This window comes from Herpailurus yagouaroundi, unplaced genomic scaffold (assembly GCF_014898765.1).
Source record: "Herpailurus yagouaroundi ecotype Mexico unplaced genomic scaffold, PumYag 196, whole genome shotgun sequence".
Classification (NCBI taxonomy): domain Eukaryota; kingdom Metazoa; phylum Chordata; class Mammalia; order Carnivora; family Felidae; genus Herpailurus; species Herpailurus yagouaroundi.
Window position 1 is genome coordinate 12,631,328 of NW_024412427.1, and position 19,954 is coordinate 12,651,281.

Here is a 19,954-nt window from a genome sequence, read left to right on the forward strand (position 1 = left end):
CGGACCGCGAGATCGTGACCTGGCTGAAGTCGGACGCTTAACCGACTGCGCCACCCAGGCGCCCCCACAAGGGTTCCCCTTGTAGCTGGAGTGGGAAGGTAGAAGGGGTGAGATTAGGGAGGCAGCAGGGACAGACCACGGATGCCTTCATGGCCAGGATGAGGTAATCCTGTGATATCCACCTGCCATGTAGACCCAATAAAATAAGAAGCTGAATGAAACACGTATCACAGACATGAGGTAATACTTCCATCAAAGCAAAGATGAGCCTCTGCTGGAAAACAGCTCCAAGTGGAACCCCACCACACTGCCCCACTCCAAGCACGGAAGCCAAGACTGAAACTTCCCCACCACATCAGCCTTCTCCGAGGCTCCCTCCCCCAAGCAGCCGTTAGCTCCAGGGCTCGGGTGGGGATGTGCACAGAGTACTCTGGTTAACAGGACACTGGACACACAGTGAGGCCTGGAACACATCCCCCGCTCAGATGTCTGCTCCAAGACAAATCACTTCCTCCCCCTGAGTCTCAAGTTTCCAATCTATAGAATGAGGAGTTCAGATTAAATTAGCCCTACCATCCCAGGATTGAATTTCCCTCTGGCAAACAACCAGGACAGAAAGGGACAGAGATGGGGCCTAAATGGCCCTCCATCTTCCTGCTGTGCCTCACCCAGCTGCTCCCCCCAACACAGGCCTTGAATCTCCTGCTACTCCCCCCAGGGAGACGGGGCTGCCCCTCATGGTTCCACCTGCCCAGGAGCAAAATGTCACAGACCTGAAGGGTCCAAGGAGTAGAGACGTGCAGCAGGAAGAAAACAGCAGAGGCAAGAGGGGGAAAAAAACCCTCAGGGGAAAAAAAAATCTACTGTGAAATGCACAGTGAGAGGTACACACGAAAATGACAGAGGTGAGACATTTGAAAGCAGAGTGAGACAGTGAGGACTGAGCAAGGATAGGATTGCAGCTTTATTTATAATGTTTTTACTGTTTTACAGGGACACGTAGGTACATAGACTTGTGTGACTAATCAGTATTGTGAAGGAAGGAAGGAAGGAAGGAAGGAAGGAAGGAAGGAAGGAAAGAAAAAGAAAGAAAGAAAGAAAGAAAGAAAGAAAGACAGAAAGAAAGAAAGAAAAGGAAGGGAGGGAATAGAGGAGGGAAGGAATAGAGGGAGGGAGGGAGAAGCGAAAAGGAAGGAAGGGAGGGACAGAGGAAAGGAAAAGGAAAAGGAAAAAAAAAAGAAAAGAAAGAAAAAAAAAAGCAAAGAAAAGAATTGACTCTGGGGTAGAGGAACTTAGAACACAGGAACTAGATTAGAACCATCTCCAAAGGGTAAGTGCTGCCAATCAATGACCATATATCACCAACAGCAGTCATTCCACTAAGCCTCGAGACTTAGACTAAGACTAAGGGAAAGGAATGGGGCCATCACCGCCTTCTACAGATGGGGGCACCGAGTGAGGAGCACGAGGTAAAGCAACTCACAGTCACTCCTTCATTGAGAAAATATTTTCCTGCCACCTGCTCACACTATGTGCCAGCTTCTGCGCTGAGTGTTGTGTATAAACTGGTGGATAAAAGAAACCTATTACGTTTTTGCTGCTGACAGTGAAACCAGACTCCATAAAAGTTCTTGTAGCAGGAAAAACAATTGTAACTGTGCACTAATTGTGGTGATCGTTTCCCGATATATACAAATACCAAATCATTCTGTGGTACACCCGAAACTAACATAATATCATATGTCAGTTACATCTTAATTTAAAAAATAATACACGGTAGAGCCCAAGTGCTAACCGCCATACCCCACTGTTGGCCCACAGGACACGCGCTGCTTCCTCAGACCCAGCAAGATCCGCGGGATGCCACCATCCTGGGGGCAGGCCCACTCTCAGCAGGGATGGCCACATGTGGCTGAGGCGAAGCTAGACCCTCGAGGCACCATCACACCACCCCCTCCCAGCCCCACCACCCCAGCCTGGAGAGAGATGCTCCTTACTTGGGGCTCTCTAGACCTTTGGACGGCAATAAGGTCAGCACCAGAGAGGACTTCTCAATGGCTGAGCAGGAGGCCACCATGTTCAGCTGGGGGATGAACTTGACCTGCTGGCACCAGTTGGGATGAAGAGCCTAGAAAGAGAGTGGCAGTGGTAAGGGCTGGAAGGGCCAGGAAGTCACCACGTCTAATACCCTCTAGTGATCACAGCTCTGACACAGCAACATGGCCCCAGGATACCAGCCTAGTCCTGTGGCATCACTTGGTCAGTGAGACAGGTGAAAAGCACCCAAATTTATAAGTTAGAGGACAGGCAAGGTCAGGCCCATGTGACATCACTGTCACCGCATCCCACGCAGGAGAGAGAACGGATTGGAGTCAGCCAAGCCCTCAGTCCCTCTTATCCACAGGGAGCCTTGGATGCTTCCCCATGGGAATGCTATCTGGTGCAAGTTAGGCAACGAAAGGCTGAGACCCACAATCCAGGGGCAGCCTTGATGGCACAGGCTCAGAATTCTCTAGCTTTGGCTCTGCGGGTCAGCCCTGTGCTTGGCCTCCGCATTGGGGACCTCCCTCTTCAGGACAACATGGAGGGGGTTGCGGGCACTGGGCTAGGTTTTGCATATGCTGCCTCACTGAGCATCTATCATGGCGAAGGTGCCAAATCCAGGGCACCAGACAGAATGTGGGACACTCAGCAACAGGGACAGAAAACCAAGCCCAAGATGAGATTCCCACAGAAGACAGAAAAGACAGTATTTGTGGGTGACTCTCCCTGATAGGGTCCCAGGGCCTGAGGGATCCAACCTGCCAGAAAAGAAGCATTTAGGAGCCTGGGACCACACAACTCAGTCTGCCCCTAGTGTCAGATTCATTCATTCATTCGTTTGTTTATCTGTTCAACAAATGTACTGGGAGCCCACTAAGGCCCAGCCCTTTTAGGCACTGGAGACAGGACAACAGGCCAAGTGCCTGTCCTTAGGAGCTGTCAATCCTGAGAGGGTAACAGGATGAGAAACGAATGGGTGGACAATACAAAGTTGGAAGGTGATAAGCTGTGATACCGTGATTTGTAATAAATATGTATTTGGGGGCATCTGGGTGGCTCAGTCGGTTAAGCATCCGACTACAGTCATGATCTCACTGTTCGTGAGTTTGAGCCCCGCATTGGGTGAGCTCAAGCCCTGCTCCGGCTCCACACTCTCTCTCCCTCTCCCTCTGCACCTCATGGGATTCTTTCTCCCTCTCTCTGCCCCTCAATTGCATGCTCTCTCTCAAAAATAAATAAATTTAAAAAAAAATTTTTTTTAACGTTTATTTATTTTTGAGACAGAGAGAGACAGAGCATGAACGGGGGAGGGTCAGAGAGAGGGAGACACAGAATCTGAAACAGGCTCCAGGCTCTGAGCTGTCAGCACAGAGCCCGACGCGGGGCTCGAACTCACGGGCCGCGAGATCATGACCTGAGCTGAAGTCGGCCGCTCAACCGACTGAGCCACCCAGGTGCCCCTAAATTTTTTAAAAAAAGAAGTATATATTTGGTCTTCATGCCCATTTCTGGCACAGAACTCCTAAATCCCTCAGAACTTCCTAAGTGGTAAGAAAGTGTTCCTACTCATAACAAACCCGTGTCAACCACACTTGAGTTTACATTAATGAGATGACTTTTGGAAAGCCCTTGGGGATGGGGACTGGTTGCCAGGGAAACCAAGCAGGAGCCGGGAGGGTTGGAACTTTCAGCCCCACCCCCCTGGCCCCTGGGGAGAGGAGAGGAGCTGGAGGATGAATTGGTCGTCAGTGGCAATGATGTGATCAATCATACCTATGTGATTAAACTCCAAAAAAACCCCAAAAGGACAGGGCTCAGAGAGCTTCTGGGCTGGTGAACATGTGGAGGTGTGGGGTGAGGCTTGTGCCCAGAGATGGCAGAGAAGCCCCAGGCCCCCGTTCCCCACACCTTGCCCTCCGCATCTCTTCAATCTCGCTATTCCTAAGTTGTATCCTTTTCTAATAAAGCGGTGCTGTAGTAAGTAAAATGTCTCTCCAAGTCCCGTGAGCCACTCTAGCCATTTAATCAAACCCAGAGAGTGAAGGGAAGCTCTGATTTATAACCAGCGGGTCAGAAACACAGGTGACAACCTGAGCTTGTAAGTGGCCTCTGAAGTGGAGGGCAGTCTCGTGGGACTGACCCTTAACCTGTAGGGTCTGACGCTATCTCCAGGTAGAGAACTGTAGGCCACTCAGCTGAGGTCTGAGAATTGCATGGTGGTTTGGGAAAAACACATTGCAGTTGGTGTCAGAATCGTATCAATGCTGCAGCAGGAAGGGCCAAGGGCAGAGGCAGGCAGCAGGGCTGTTCCAGGCTGGCCGGTTAGGGCCCTGGAGGGAGAAGAGAAAGGAGCAAACAGGGACCGAAGGGAGAACCCAGCAGCCTGAGGGATAGAGCGTGGCAAGGCCCTGAGGCGGGAAAAGGCTTGGCGTGTTCAGAGAACAGCAGGATTGCCTGTGTCTCTGCGGCTGAGTAAATGGGAAAAAGAAAGGTAGAAAGCGAGATGGGGGGCAGGCAGGGGCCAGGTCACCTTGTGTCCTGATGGTCATGGTAAGCACTTGAGATTCTGTTTGAACGTGATGAGAAGCGATGGGGGATTATTTTTTTAATGTTTTTTTTTTAAACTTTTTAAATGTTTTCTTATTTATTTTTGAGAGAGAGAGAGAAAGGGACAGAGCGCAAGCAGGGGAGGGGGCAGAGAGAGAGAGGGAGACACAGAATCTGAAGCAGGCTCCAGGCTCTGAGCGGTCAGCACAGAGCCTGACGCAGGGCTCGAACTCACATACCGAGAGATCGTGACCTGAGCCGAAGTCGGACGCTTAACCTAGGCGCCTACTGGGGGATTTTGAGCAAAGGAGTGACATGGCTGGTTCTAGCTCATAATTCCTCTGGCTGCTGAATGGAGTAAAGCACTGCATGGAGAAAGGAAGGTGGAAACAGCTAGAAGCCACTGCAGCCATCCAGGAGAGAGGCGGTATCCGCCGGGACCAGGCTTGAGCACTGGAGGTGGTGAGAGAGACGAGCCACCCCCGGGATATCTACGTTCTCTGATCAGAGAGCTGCAGGACCCGACAGCTGCCTTCATCCTCCCAGTGATCAAGCCTCAAGGCTTAAGACCGAACCCAGCGGGCGAATCCACTTTTGAGTGGCTCATGGGTACAGATAATCACCATGGTAACGGGCCGAGGAAAGCGATGACTTACTTTCAGCCAGTAACTTCTATACAAAGGGGACTTTTCATTTAGGAGCTTCCGTGCGGAAACGTTGGTCCAGTGATCTGGTAGGAGAGAAAACCGAGGTCCACATCACCAGCTCCCCACCTTGCCAGACCAGCAAAAACCCCAGTGGACACCTCGAGTTGGTTTGCCACTCCTGTATGTCTCAAAACTTTTCCATCCAAATGCTCATTCCAGCCTTACTGTGTCCTGGTGAGTTCAGTGGGATGAACTTGACACAGAACACAGACACAGGTAACAACACAGGTAACAACACAGGTAACACTGTTGCCCAGAGCCCTATGCCAGGGCTCACAGAGCTGGCTCCACATCTCGGGCCTTCTCCCTCTCCCCACATGCTGCAATCTAAATGAGGTGATTCTCTCTCTCTCTTTTTTTTTTTTTTTTTTTTAGTTTTTATATATTCATTTATGTTTTAAAGTTTATTTTGAGAGAGAGAGAGAATGCGCAAGTGAGGGAGGGGCAGAGAGAGACGGAAGGGGAGAATCCCAAGCAGGCTCCATGCTATCAGCATGGAGCCTGATGAGGGCCCAATCTCATGAACTGAACTGTGAGATCATGACCTGAGCCGAAATCAAGAGTCGGATGTTCAACCGACTGAGCCGCAGCAGGCGGCCCCCAAGGTGATTCTCATTTAGGGAGCTTCAAGTCTGCTGGAGTGGAGAACAAATTGAGACCCTAGGCTCTATTCATTCTGAAAAGGATCACTTGGAAGTCTACCATCATGCTTCGAACTACATGCCCCGCCTTGTCTTGCAAACACAAGTTCCAAGGGGGGCACCCAGCAAGTGTGCCTGGAGCAATCACACTGAGCACAGCCTGGCCCTCATGGTGGCGTTCAGGGTCTCCTGGCCCCCGCAACCTCCCACGTCCAGCCGGCGGCCTGGGAGCCTCCAAGGAAAGGCCCCGGGTGCAGGCAGATGGGGCTAGCGGTGATGGGACAAGCACGGGTCTCCCTGTAGAGCAGGCTTTAAGGAGGTGGGTCCCAAAGACTGGGACAATCTGGGCTCAAGTCTGAGAGAAACTCCCAGGTAAAAGGCAGAAAAGAGAAGGGGACCTGGCGGCTTATGCCAAGCATTTTATGCTGCAAAGTCACCAGCCCCATCTTGCAAGGGCAGGAGGAAGCTTGAAAAGGAAGTCCCAAGGGGTGGAGTGTTGCAGAAGTGGGGCAGGCACGGGAAGGCGGAAGCTTAGCCAGGGGCCTCACTTCTCGTGTCTGCCTCGACCACGAGGCTGGGAGAGCCCCGGGAGGTCAGGGGAGGGAGTCCCCCTGTCCTTACTGTGCACCTCACCCCATATGCCCTCCTCCCACCTTATAGAAAAGCCATGAATTGAGTATGCTCATCCCTGTTTTAAAGGGAACTGAGGTACAGAGAGGTCAAGCAACTGGTTCCAGCTCACACAGAGCTGGTCTGTCCAACTCCTCCCAAGTCAACACACGGGTGAGCCCACCTTCATGTTCCTCCCCAGCCTTCAGGCAGCGTGTGGCATGGAAGGACTCCTATCCTACACTCCGGCTTCATCCGTACCCACGCCGATCTCCCATCTAGCACAGCTCAACGACTACCACAACTTCCCATGCCATTTCCCAGGGTGCCACAGCGTGACCGCGGCTGGGCAGGGCAGGCACCAGGAGTAGAGGCTGATGAGGCAAGGATATAGGAGGGTGCCAGCCCACTGCTGTATCCAGGGTGGGATCTATCTTCCATCCGGCCAGTGGGGGGGAGTGGGTCACCAAGGCCGGGGAGCCCTTGCAGGGTGTCCGGCTCAGAAACTCTGACTGGAAGCCCTAGGGACTGCTCTGGTGTCCTGGATGGAAGGGGAGTCAGTGTCCCCATGGGCTGGGGCCCCTGGTGGCCCGGGGCCTCCTCTAGATGGGTATGAAGCAGCCTGGAGGCCTGACACCACACTCCAAGGGCTCGATCCTGGACAGGGTCCAGTTCAGGCGCGTCTCTGATAGTCCCAGGCCCCAGAGCCTTGGGCCCTAGTGCCCCTGGCAGAACAGCCCTGAACAGCGTCCTTCAGTGTTTAGTGAGTTTAGGGTATAGCCCAGCAAGGGGTTAAGGTGCAGACTCGGCCAGACTGCCTGCTTCGGGACACTTACCCTGTGGGGCCTACACAAGTGCTTCACCCCCTGAACCTCCATTCCTCCTCTCTTCATGGGCTGTAACAGCAGCAGCTCCCTGCTGGCCATGGGCAGGGGGAGGGCCGTAGGAGGCGACGTGCCCAAACCACTCGGCACGCAAATGCACAGTGTCACTGTGCTTATTTAGGTTCATGGCCATGCTGAGCCAGGCTTTCCCCCAGGCCCCACTGAGCCCACCCCCAGGGCAGCCCTCCTGCCCCACCCCCACCCCCCCACCAAAAGCGGCTCCCAGCTGAGAGCAGAACCCTCCTCACGACCTTGGAGAAGGTTACTGCTGGCATCCCAAGACCCGGAAGGGGTGAGTGACTTCCACAGGGTCACACAGCTGGCACAGGTTGGTCCTTGCTGGGATGAGGGGGGTCCGGAAGCCTCTCCCCTCCACCTTCACCTGTGCAACCTCCCACCTTCAGAGAGATTGCCCCACTTCTCAGCCCCCTCTGGCTGTTGCGGTCACCTCCTCACCCCACGTCCCACGGGCCACTCGGAGCTGAGCCTACGGGTGTACTCCTCAGCTGAGCTGAAGTAGCCCGAGGCTCCTGAGCTGGGAGGAAGGGTCATCTCCCCACCCGCACATTCCCTAGCATCTTAGCTACCCCATTTGGAGGTCCTGGGGAGGATTCGGGGGTTGAACAGCCCGTGGGTCACATTGCTGGAGGTGAAGACGATGACATTGCCTTTGGTGTCCCCATAGCAGAACACACCTCTGTGACAGTCAGACCTGAGGAAGGTGGAGACAGAAGAGGCGGGGCTGGGCACAGGGCTGCAAGCCTCCACCTTCCCGGCCCCCATCAGCCTCCCTGCACCTGGGAGCGAGGGGCAGTTTCCCACACGACTTGCCAGCTTTGCCCTCAATGGCTGACAAACATGGGCCCAGCCGCCCAGACCCAGATCACCGGTGAACTGGGGCCAAAAGAAATCAGTAATTTTTTTGAACGCTAAAACAAACAAATTCCTGGTCCTCCAGCTGCTTGTTACCAGCTCACCCTCCTGCGGATGGACCACGGCATTCCCAGAGCCCTCAGTCACGGCGGGACAAGCCCCTGCCGGGTTTCGATGGCTGACTTGGTCGGGCAGTGGGAGGAAGAGGGGCAGACGACTGAGTAACCCCCAAGGCAGGGCAGCTTGGCGAGGAGGACACAGGCACATAGGGTGGGAATCATTCCGGGGCTGTTTCCAGAGAGGCTTTCTGGGAGTCCCAACCGCACCGAGTGATGCGGCTCCTGCCAAGACTGCACCTGTCTCCCCCCGAGACTCACCAGTAGTCTATGGTCAGGACACAACTGTCCAGATCAGTGAAGGTGAAGGCCCGGGCACAGTTGTGGTTGCTGATATCAAAGAACTCTGGGGGAGAGACGGAGGGGGAGGGCATGCATGGAGCCCAGGCCCACATCCCAGGCCTCGGGGGCCTCTGGGGACAACACGCAGCCTCTGCTTACCAGCCTACAGCACCCCCAGAGGGCTCTAACCCACGCCCACAGTTGGCCCGGTGACGGGTCCCCAAGCGCAGACGCATGCCTTCCAACGGCTGACGGCAGGCCTGGGGCGCCGTCAGGGACTCACCTATCTTCTGGTCGGTAGATGCAATCGCTATCAGGTTCATGTTGTGGAGACAGACCATGTCGATGACCCACATCTGCTGGTGGTGGGGCTGCTGGATCTGGTTAAGCTGGCCAGGGGAAGAGCAGAAGCGACCGAGCTGGGGAGGCTTGCCTGGCAGAGCGCACCAAGGTGCAGGGTCCCATGAACCCTCTCCCACCACCCGAGGCCCTGGAGGGGGCAGCAGAGCTGGTTTGGAGCCCAGCACTCCTACCAACTGCTGATAGGGCTTTGGACAAGTTCCCTAGCCCGAGCCTCAGTTTCCACATCTGTGAAATGGGCTTAAAGAACACCCATCCTCACAACCCCTTTCTAGAGCCACTTGACAAGCTTCCTCAGAGTTTTAACTGTGCATGACTCGTGATCCTGGGATCTATTTCCAGGACACATCTGCAGATGTGTTCACACATACTCACAGAGAAGTGTGTGTGAGGGCAGGCCCCGCCACACCGCTGTGATAGCAACAGGCCACAGACCACTTGGAAAGGAGAGCGGATACAAATCCACACCACAGGACACCACCCAGACATTACAAAGAAGGGGACTGTGCACATGCCATACAGAAGAGTGTCCAGGATCCATTATCAAATGAAAAGGCAAGGTGGAAAGCAGCACTATCATGTGTTACCATGCGTATATTTAAAGAGGGGTGCGGAGGGTGTGTGTACAGGCTAACCGTGAAGAGTGCCCCAAAACTGGTCACAGCGGTTGCCTCCAGGAGAGAATTCGGGTGTGGGAGAGGGAGAATGACTTTCCACTGACTGCCCCTCTGCAGGTCTGGCTCTGTCCCCCACCCCAGTTTTTTTTATTAAAAAACATTTTTTTTTAATGTTTTTATTTATTTTTGCGACAGAGAGAGACAGAGCATGAGCAGGGGAGGGGCAGAGAGAGAGGGAGACACAGAATCAGAAGCAGGCTCCAGGCTCTGAGCTGTCAGCACAGAGCCTGATGTGGGGCTCGAACCCACAGACTGTGAGATCATGACCTGAGCCGAAGTCGGACGCTTAACCGACTGAGCCACCCAGGCGCCCCATCCCACACCAGTTTTATTGAGATATAACGAACATGTGACATGGTATTAGTTGTTGCTTGTTTGTTCTGTCTGCACTTTGTTTACCATCTGCAGATGTCCCCCGGCTCAAGTGGCTTATTGACAAGAAATCACCCAGCCGGGCTGTGAGGTGCCAGCCTCACGTAACACTCATGCAGACGGAATTCGAGCGAGCCCTCGAGGTACGGGACACCACACACAAAGTCATGTCCGCAGAAAGGGGCTTTGGTGTCCAGAGAAAAGAGGAGGCCGGCCTGACAGGCTCAGGGTCAGGGAGGATGAGAGATGAGTTAGGGGTGGTCAGCTAAGGCATTTGTAGTTTACTCCCTGTAAGAAGGCCACAAACTCTGGACTGGAGAAAGCAGACAGCAGTACAGACTGAAACAGAAGGGAGGGCGGAGGATTAAGGCAGCTCCTCTAGGTGGCTGTGCAGAAGGGATGGCGAAGGCAGGGGCAAGAAGTGGACTGTCCCATCACAACTCAGAGACACCAAGAACAGAGAGGTCCCTGCTGGCGGCTGGGCAGTGAGGACAGGGGGCCAGGCCCCCTGGGGCCTCTAACCCACACACAACAGATGGTACGCCCATCACCTCCACGTGCCTTGGAGAAACCCCGAGCCCTAGGGAGTTCCAGTGACTTGCCCAAGGTCGAACAGCTGGGAAGTAAAGCCCAGCCCCCCTCCCACCCCAAACTCCAGGGCTTTCCATCTGCATGACCATGGATGGCATGCAGTGGGTTTCACGGATGGTGCTTAGTGGATCACTCTTGCCAACATCTACTTTCCCGAGCAGCCCCTCAAAGAGGAATGCTGGGCCTTCCGGGGAGCCTCCCTCTGCCCTCCTCATCCCTCCCAGACTTGGCCTCTGAAGGATGCTGAGGTGACCGAGTAGCAGCCACAACCAGGAGCTCAGGCTATAATGTGCCCTCTTACACACAACAAAATAAACACACAGAGAAAAAGGATGGAAGGTGCCAGAAATCCCAGCCTCAGGAACTCGGGTGTGAGTCACCCCTGGTCCTGAGCTACCAAGTACTCAAGAGTCACTTGACCTCCACAGACCTCAGCTGCCTCCAGAACCCTCCAGCCCCAAGGGATGACCCCTGAGGCAACTGTGAAACACTCTGCTCTGCTGCCGGCAACGTTCTCAGTAAGCCTTTCTTCTCTGGAGAGCTGCGCCTTCCTCATTTGCTGGAGGATTCTGGACTGGCCTGGCAACACTACGTACACAGCCAGCTTTCCTGAGTGTTTTCTCACTCGCTGCACTCAACCAGGAGCTGACAGCACAGAGACAATGATGAGGTCATCTTGTATTTGTCGGCACTTGCTGTGTGCCTTGCCCTACTCTGAGGACCGTATGTGTATTAAGTCATTAAATCCTCCCAGCAGCCTGAGGGGGTTAACTGTGACCCCACTTGACAGATGAGGAAACTGAGGCACAGGGAGCTATCTACGAAGTGTCCACGGTCACAGAGCTGGAAGGTGGTACAGTCAGGTTCTAAGTTGGACTCCAGAGCCCACACAACCACTGCGATTTCCTGCCTGGTCCAGGTAAAGGATTTGCGTGACAGAGGGGACATGACAGGGAAAGGAAAGGTAGCAGACTGCTAACACGGAAACCTTGGTAGATAGCAACACCATTCACTGAGATGAGGCACAGAAGTAAGCCTGGTGGCCAGGGAGAGCTACAGTGACATTCTATTTGGACAGACTGGGTGTGAGGTGTCTGTCTGTTGGACATCCAAGTCGAATGGACATCCAGATGCAGTCCTGCTTACAGAAGTGAAATGCGAGGGTCGCAGTCCCACGTGAAGCAGAGCCTGGCCCCAGGAGCAGTGACTCCACGTGCAGGCTGCTTAGACTGTGAACCCCCAAATGAGCCCACTCAGGGCCCAGGTCACCTTCATTATTGGGGTACAAAGGCAAAGGCTCTCCGACCACCCTGTGTGTGCTCCACGTGTGGGTCCCCCTCACCTTAAAGGAGTTAATCAGCGAGAAGGTCTCAGACCAGATCTGCAAGATCCCGTCCTTGGTGACAGTCAGGAGATGCCCAATCTTCTTGAACTGCTGGATTAAAATCTGCACCTTCACAATCTCACATCCATGGCTCCTGTGGAAGGTGACAGGACAGAGAAGGACCCAAACAAAAACAGAATGAAAAGCACAGAGGGGGAAGGGCAAAGCAAGACACAGACACACACACACACATACACACACACCACCACCACCACCACCACCACCACCACCAAGAAACTCAAGCTGGCTCCTCCAGAGGTGGGGCTCTGCTGGGCGGGCTTCTACCATTATCAGCCATGACCGAAAGAAAATGACCCGAGTAGGCCGCTGGTATGAGATAGGGCTCCACAGGCAGTGGGCTCTCCTTTCAAACAACCAGCTGGCTTCCTCGTGATGGGATGGGGTCAGAGAAGGCAGAGAACAGAGGTCTTTTGCAAACCTTCCTTTACAAGAAAAAGAGTCTACGGGTGGTGAGTGGAGGGGGGATTGTGACTGAAACCTTCAAAATAACAGTTTTCGGCATCTCAGGGTAGAGAAGGGAATATAAGCCAAGCATGAGATAGAAGTGGATGAGGGGACAACGTAACCAATAGAGCCCCACATACCCAACTCCTCATCTCCAAGGCCACGTGCTGAGCACAGCAAACAGCTCCTGCGGCAGGCCGGGACTCACAGGAAGCCACCGTGAAGCCTTCCCAGCAAGCTACAGTCATGCCTTCCAGTGCCTTCTGTCCTGCCCCAAGTTGGCTAAGCTGGCTGTCTGGCTACTAAAGGGCACCGCCATCTTGACTTCTGGACACAGCTCAGCACACGCTCCTGGTGCTCCCATGCCTCCAGGCCCCAGCAGGGCAGGAAATGTCACCTCACCGGGACCCAGGGATAAGCATTTTCCTGGAGTTATGTCCTGGCTATGGGCGGAGCTTCAACTAGAACGTAGGCACCTCGATCCCTACTCCGGCCAGAGCCCTTTCCAAAGGTTGCTGTGGACACCGTGTGACCTGTGGCTGAAGGCGAACCCACACTGAAATTCTACCTCAAAACATTCTCAGCAGGAGAGAGAGCAATGGTGTGTCTGGATATGGCTCTTTTCTCTCCCACCCGCAGCCCCCAGCTCTGCCCAGTCTGCCCTCCATCACTCCCAGTGCCACCTCTGGCATCAGGCCCACGAGACTCTGAGGGGTAGATGCAACAGGTGAGAGCCATGAGAAGGGAGGGGAGCCCTCGGGAGGCGTTATCCCACGAGGCCAGCACCCAGGAGACGAGCGTTTGGTGAGCTTGGTCCAGGCTGGGGAGAGGGGAGCCAACTTTTAGGTGACTTTTTCATGAAAATAACTAAATAGGATTTGGCTATTTTCTCTGTCAAGCTGGAAATACTCTCTGGGAACAAATAAATAGGGGGAAATAGGGGCAGGCTTCTTGACGTTTTTGGTTCTGGCCCTTTAAGCACCTTGGGAATCTAAATGCCCCGAGGAAACAAAGATCCGTGAAGGTTTGGCTGTCTCTAGCAAAGTTTTAGGTCACAACATATGGTTATAAAATCCTTCATTATTCATATTTGCTGACTATTCCTCAATTAAATTTTGACCAAAATTTTTTTAATTGCCCGTTCGTGGTTTTCATTACCATCCTTCTGAATCTCCAGGTGCTCCAGGGCAGAGACTGCCTCTGGTTCATGGTCTTCCCCACGGCCTGCTCCAGGGGCAGTCCCGAGGACCACAGCCCCTCCTAAGCAGGCCACAAATGCACATCACCAAGCGTTGGACCACAGGACCCAGATCCCTGGCCCTGGCCACCGACACGAGGCAGGAGGTGTGCAAACCCAAGGTGGGTTACGGGAAGAGGCCTGGGCCATTGGCCAGAGCCACTGGAGGGTTCCTCGTTCTTGGGGAGTTCAGAGGGGAGGGGGCAGACAGGGCCATGGCACAGAAAGATGAGGTGAAGGTCCAGAGGGCACAGTGTACAGGAGCCAGGAGGAGGAGCAAGCAGGCAGGGTCGAGGAAGTCAAGGCATGGACAGAGCCACTGCTCCAGGAGTGACCAATGGCCCGTTCTGGAGGCCTGGTGTGGCCTCCAGGAGCAGTCTCCTATGATGGCTTTTACTCCCTGCCCTGTGAGCCATCTGTGCCCTGACCCACTGGGCTGCGGGGTGGGGGGAGGCAGGAGGAGTAGCGTATGCTACAGGGACAGGGAAGGCCGAACACAGCAACCCCATCACCGTCCTTCGACCTCTCTGAACCTTTGTTACCTTGTCTGTAAAGTGGGGACACATCACCTACCTTCACGCTCAGGCTCGCCTGCAGGGTTGAGGGGCTGAAATGAGCCCAGTGCCAGACCCTTGGTGGCCCCACAGAGAGTGGCTCAGGGATCTAGGGAGGGGCGCTCACAGCAGGGCCAGCCCCCACCCCGTTCACACACACCCCTTCGGTCAGGGGAGAGACTCCTTACAGGGGGATGATCCTCATGGGGAGGTGGAAGCGCAGGCGGTACTGGCTTGTCCTCATCATCTCCTTTCTCTGGAACTCACGCATCACGTAATCCACGTACTTCTGCTGCCTCGGGAAGAAACGAAGGCAGGACAGCGCTGGCCAAACGCTCGGCGTACTGGGCTTCGGGAACCCACACCCGGCTTCCGGTTCCTCCCCCATCTTTACCAGCCCCTTCCAAGGGGCTCTGGTTGATGCTTCCCGAGGGTGGCCAAGGAGAGTAGCCAAGCCAACTGAGCTGTTCTGGAATCTGGGACGTGTGAAGGGCCTATTAGTAGGTACATAGCAGCACCTCCCTCCTTAATGAGGTCCTGTAATGCTAAATGTATCTCCGCATCACCCCCATGTTCAGCATCCTGTTTGAATCTCTTTATTCATCCCCACTTTATGGATAATGAGACTGAGGCTCCTAACAGTAGAGATGAATTGTCTCAGCTCATATAAGAAGTTAACAGCAACGGAAGACCCCAAAGCCAGGTCACTAGGGCAATTCTAGAATCTATTAACCAGCCTCATGAAAGCCAAAGTAGGCCACCATACACCATACACTATACAAGAAAGAGGGAGTTATTAAGAAAGATAATGGTGTAGATAGCAGAGAATTCTGGAAACACATTTATTGTAGGATATTAAGAGAAATGAAAAAACCAACACAAAAATCAAAAATTTTGATCAAAAACCAACCAGAATGTACACATAAGCCAAGGGGGAGGGATGACAGAGCAGTTAAGCCACGACTCCTGAAGCAGGGGCCCCTTCCTCACCCAGGTGATGGAGCCATTACAGTCTGTGTCCACCTTCAAAAACAGCGCCTCCAGCATCTCATCCGACACACTGCTCAGAATCTTCTTCGTGGCCTTAATGAAAGCCTTCACGCCCAGGGCTTCAAAAGAGAAGAAAGAACATCATCCACTGCACAGCTAGTCACTGGCCCCGTCAGCAGCCGCGGCGGTATCCTGGGTGTCTGGGCGCTGAGGGAGGGGCACACGGAGAATCCTGTTTGCGGGCTTGTCTTCTGCATCCCACGTGTTCAGCATTCAGCCAGCCCACAGACAGTGGCCACACACCTTCCTTGCCAGAGCACTGTGATGGCCCCACAGCACCACTCTGTGAGAAAAGATCAGATCCCAGTTCTGAACAAGTAAGACGGGCCAGGCACTGAGACAAAGGAAACAGATGAAAACTCAAAAAAAAAAAAAAAAAGAAAGAAAGAAAGAAAGAAAGAAAGAAAGAAAGAAAGAAAAGAACAGAACTCATAATGGCAACAAAGAAACATAAGTTAATTCAAATACACAGAGGGAGAGGTGAAGTCTTTTAAAGGCAGATAAAACGCAAACTTTGGCTGGAGGGCAAGATGGGGAGAGGAGGGGAGCAGACGGGAGGGATAAAATGTTCTCCCCCTGCTGGATTTTGTGACTATAAGGGAATCTGGCTGCCTATGGGCCAATATCACTGCCTAGATTTTCTTTCTTTTTTTTTTTTTTTTTATAGTCACAGTCTATAAAAAGTGCTTCTAAAGTCCCCAACAAGTATCTGGAATCCTCGCCAGAGCATGAAGGCTGTGCATTTTCTGGCTCCTCTCAGACCTCACCTCCCACTGCTGTCTCCTTCATTCTCGACTCCAACCATAATGTCCCCAGGCCATTTCTCACACCACCTAGTGTACTCCCACCTCAAGGCCTTTATACCATCTGGTCCCCTCCACAGGGAAGCCTTCCTGGGTACTATCTAGGGAGGCCCCCACCCCCATCACCCGGCTTCACTGTCCCTCCCCCGCCATGACCTTCTTTGTTACCACCCTAGGCCACGGGCTCTGTGAGGGCAGGGGGAACCTGTGCCCTCTGTGACTGCTTGGCCAACAGCAGATGCTTGTTCCCCAGGTGTTGCTGTTGACCCTGGGATGTGCACTCGATGATACTGGGTGCTTCTCTGTGTTTATTCACACTGACCATTTAATGAGAGGGGCTCGTGAGGAAACCGTGGCACGCCGTGGTGAGCTCATGTGCCCAAGGTCACGGGGTGGTGCCCAGGGCTGGCCCCGGCAATCTGGTCCTTCTGTGTGCAGATTGGGCATCCGTCAGAGGGCAGTCCGTAACACAGAGCCTTCCACATGGGAGGGAGCCGGGGACCAGAGAGCCTTTGTGCAGTGTTGAGTGAACAAATGCCCCTTGAGAGCACCACAGGGGCCAGCCCCTCTCTCAGGTGTCTAAGAAGCCGTATATATTGGTCCCCACCAAGTTATTTTATTTTATTTTTTATTTTTATTTTTTCTTTAATGTTTATTTATTTTTGAGAGAGAGAGAGAGTGAACAGGGGAGGAGCAGAGAGAGAGGGAGACAGAATCAGAAGCAGGCTCCAGGCTCTGGGCTGTCAGCACAGAGCCCGATTTGGGGCTTGAACTCATAAGCCATGAGATCATGAGCTGAGCTGAAGTCTGACACTTAACCGACTGAGCCACCCAGGCGCACCCCCCCCCCCCAACACCAAGTCATTTTAATACACTTCTTATAAACAGTTTACCAGACAGTTTTTTGAGAATAACAATAGACGCAAAGATACTCTGGAAAGGAAACGTACACTGTGGGGTCCAGGCAGGGCCCCCTTTCCCCTCTAAAAAACAGCTCTCACCCACCTCAAGCCTCATGGTTAATTAATCGGTCAAAACTTGCATGTGAAAATACCATTTCCCTGGGGAGGAGGGTCACCACTAGAAATCAGGCAGGACACTTTGTGGGGGGCAGAAAATGTTCCATAGCTTGATCTGGGTGGTAGTTACGTGAATGCATGCACATGAAGGACTCCTTGAGCTGGATGGACCCTAAGACCCGTGCATTCTGTGGCAAGTAAACTACACCTCAGTGTAAAGATGCATGTATTTCACTTCTGAACTGCACTCTGTGAACTCTCTCACCACCCTTCCCTGCGCCTCCAACCTTAGCCAGCTCTTCCCCCTTGCCACCCCTTCCAGCTCAGAAGACGAGGGGGTGTTATGACAGCCAACTCTCCCCAACCTGGGTGGTCCTGGGACCTTTCCTCGGGGAGGGTCCACCCTCGCTCCCACCCTCCCAACTTACACCTGTGCCCCACTGGCACGTTCTCTCCAGCGCCCAGCACTGGACACCCCCTCTATCCACCACTTCCTGACTTGTACCCACTCACTCTCCTGAGCCACCAGTGACCTTGGAGCACACCTGATGGGGCCCTTCCTTGCCTTAGGGGCCTCCTGCCTTCAAGCAGTGACCCCACTGGTCACTCTCGTCTCCTCCAGGCTCCACTGTCTGCCCTGCCCTGTCATTTGGCATCTGCCTCCGCTCTTCTCATCACTGTCCCCTTGCTTTTCTGACACTCTCCAGTGACCTCACCTATTCACCCATCTCTGCATCTCAGGAGAGAATGTCTCTCCCATGTCTCTGACTCTCTTCCCAAGTGTCCCCCTGACCCGTTCAACTCAGCATGTTTAAAATGCAGTTTAAGGGCGCCTGGGTGGCTCAGTCAGTTAAGCATCCAACTTCGGCTCAGGTCATGATCTCATGGTTCATGAGTTCAGGCTCTGTGAGGACAACTCAGAGCCTGAAGCCTGCTTCGGATTCTGTGTCTCCCTCTCTCTCTGCCCCTCCCCACTCGTGCTCTAACTCTGTCTCTCAAAAATAAATGTTAAAAAAAGAATTTTAATAAATAAATAAAATAATAAAAAATCCAGTTTATTATCTTTATCCCAACACACTCTCGCCTTTCCTATGTTTGCCATCTTTGCTAATGACGTCACCTCTGGCTAGTTACCCGGGATGGAGACTCGAGAGGGGCACGCAGCGCCCTCCCTCCTGAATCCTCACAAGAATCCCATGGTAGGTACTGACATTCTCCCCATCTTGCAGGTGAGGACACAGAGGCACAGAGACATTCTGGGTTTACTCAAGAACACATAATGGCGCTGGGAGGATGTGAAACCAAAAGCCTTCCCTCACCTCCATCGTAATGTCCACTACCTTCTGTAGGGTGGTCATGGGAGGAGCCAATCCCCTGCCTCCCACGTCCCTCCGAGTCGCTGGCAGAGACTCTTGTCCTTCTCCAGCAGCTCCAGATGTGTCACCTCCCCGTCAGATCGCTGCTGGGGCTCAGGGCCCCTCCTGACCTGAGTGCACCCATGTCCTCTGTGGCTGCCTCCCTCCCAGCCTTGCCCCCAGGACACCCCTCACTGCCCCCCAGCACAGCAACACCCCTACACCTCTCCTCCACCGTTCCCTGCTGAGAACTGCCCTCCCCCCCATCTCCTGGGAAACTCCCACTTGACCTTTCTCTTTCTTTTTTTATAATGCCAGAGGCAGGATTATGAACTGTTTACCTCTATTTTTTTTATATATTCGTAAGCATTTTTAAAAATAAATGCTGGGGGGCACCTGGGTGGCGCAGTCGGTTGAGCGTCCGACTTCAGCCAGGTCACGATCTCGCGGTCCGCGAGTTCGAGCCCCGCGTCAGGCTCTGGGCTGATGGCTCAGAGCCTGGAGCCTGTTTCCGATTCTGTGTCTCCCTCTCTCTCTGCCCCTCCCCCGTTCATGCTCTGTCTCTCTCTGTCCCAAAAATAAATAAAAACGTTGAAAAAAAAATTTTTAAAAATAAAAAAAAATAAATAAAAATAAAAAAATAAAAATAAATGCTGTATTTAAAATATTTAAGAAAATGTCTTCTAGCCTCCCCTCTGCTGTGCAGGGGGGGAGTACGTATGTGCCCCACAGTGCTTGCATTCCTGGAACACAGTCACCAAGCACGAGCACTGCACAGTCATACCCCCTGGCTCTCCTGGGAAAGGGACTTCCTTCACTTACTTTGGTATCTGAAGTGCTACACTCAGTGTGGGGTGCCCACGGGAGCAGTTTCCATGTCAGGGCACCCAGGCCACTGCATTTGGGCCTGTCATCAGTGTCTGGCCCCTCCTGTGTAAAGTCATAAGGAAAGTCACAGGGTTTCGTGACAACTGAATCAAATCTGACAGGTGGCCGGGTAACCCAGGTAGCTCTGTACCAACACTAATTCTTTTTTTTTAAGTATTCTTTTAGGGGCGCCTGGGTGGCTCAGCCAGTTAAACGTCTGACTTCGGCTCAGGTCATGATCTCACAGTTCACGAGTTTGAGCCTCGTGTTCGGCTCACTGCTGTCAGTGCAGAGCCCACGTTGGTTCCTCTGTCTCCCTCTCCCTCTCCCTCTCCCTCTCCCTCTCCCTCTCTCTCTCTCTCTCTCTCTCTCTCTCTGCCCCTCCCCCACTCGTGTGTACCCACATGTGCTCTCTCTAAAATAAACTTTAAAAAAAAAACAACACATTTTTAAAATTTATTTTTTAAAGTAATCTCTACACCCAACATGGGACTTGAACTCACAACCCAAGATCAAGA

At 53.2% G+C, this 19,954-nt stretch overlaps 1 protein-coding gene and 1 long non-coding RNA gene across 4 annotated transcripts in view; one reads left to right on the top strand and one right to left on the bottom strand.

Moving 5' to 3' along the window:
* Window positions 1-18,069, top strand: part of LOC121012315 (uncharacterized) — an 18,611-nt gene extending 542 nt beyond the window's left edge. The window contains exons 2-3 of the long non-coding RNA XR_005782048.1: window positions 4,110-4,112; window positions 18,043-18,069. This is a non-coding gene — a long non-coding RNA (uncharacterized LOC121012315). The remainder of the gene's footprint in view (window positions 1-4,109; window positions 4,113-18,042) is intronic.
* EFCAB8 (EF-hand calcium binding domain 8) overlaps window positions 1-19,954 on the bottom strand; it is a 69,048-nt gene that overhangs the window by 36,555 nt on the left and 12,539 nt on the right. For 2 of the 3 annotated variants that reach the window (XM_040447338.1, XM_040447337.1), the window contains exons 4-11: window positions 15,333-15,451; window positions 14,531-14,634; window positions 12,045-12,180; window positions 8,986-9,091; window positions 8,682-8,766; window positions 8,019-8,143; window positions 5,247-5,320; window positions 1,998-2,128 (exon numbers count right to left, since the gene is read on the bottom strand). In XM_040447338.1, the coding sequence (XP_040303272.1) occupies window positions 1,998-2,128; window positions 5,247-5,320; window positions 8,019-8,143; window positions 8,682-8,766; window positions 8,986-9,091; window positions 12,045-12,180; window positions 14,531-14,634; window positions 15,333-15,451 (880 nt within the window). Of the gene's footprint in view, window positions 1-1,997; window positions 2,129-5,246; window positions 5,321-8,018; window positions 8,144-8,681; window positions 8,767-8,985; window positions 9,092-12,044; window positions 12,181-14,530; window positions 14,635-15,332; window positions 15,727-19,954 lie in introns of all 3 variants that reach the window. The other variant, XM_040447339.1, reaches the window with a different exon arrangement.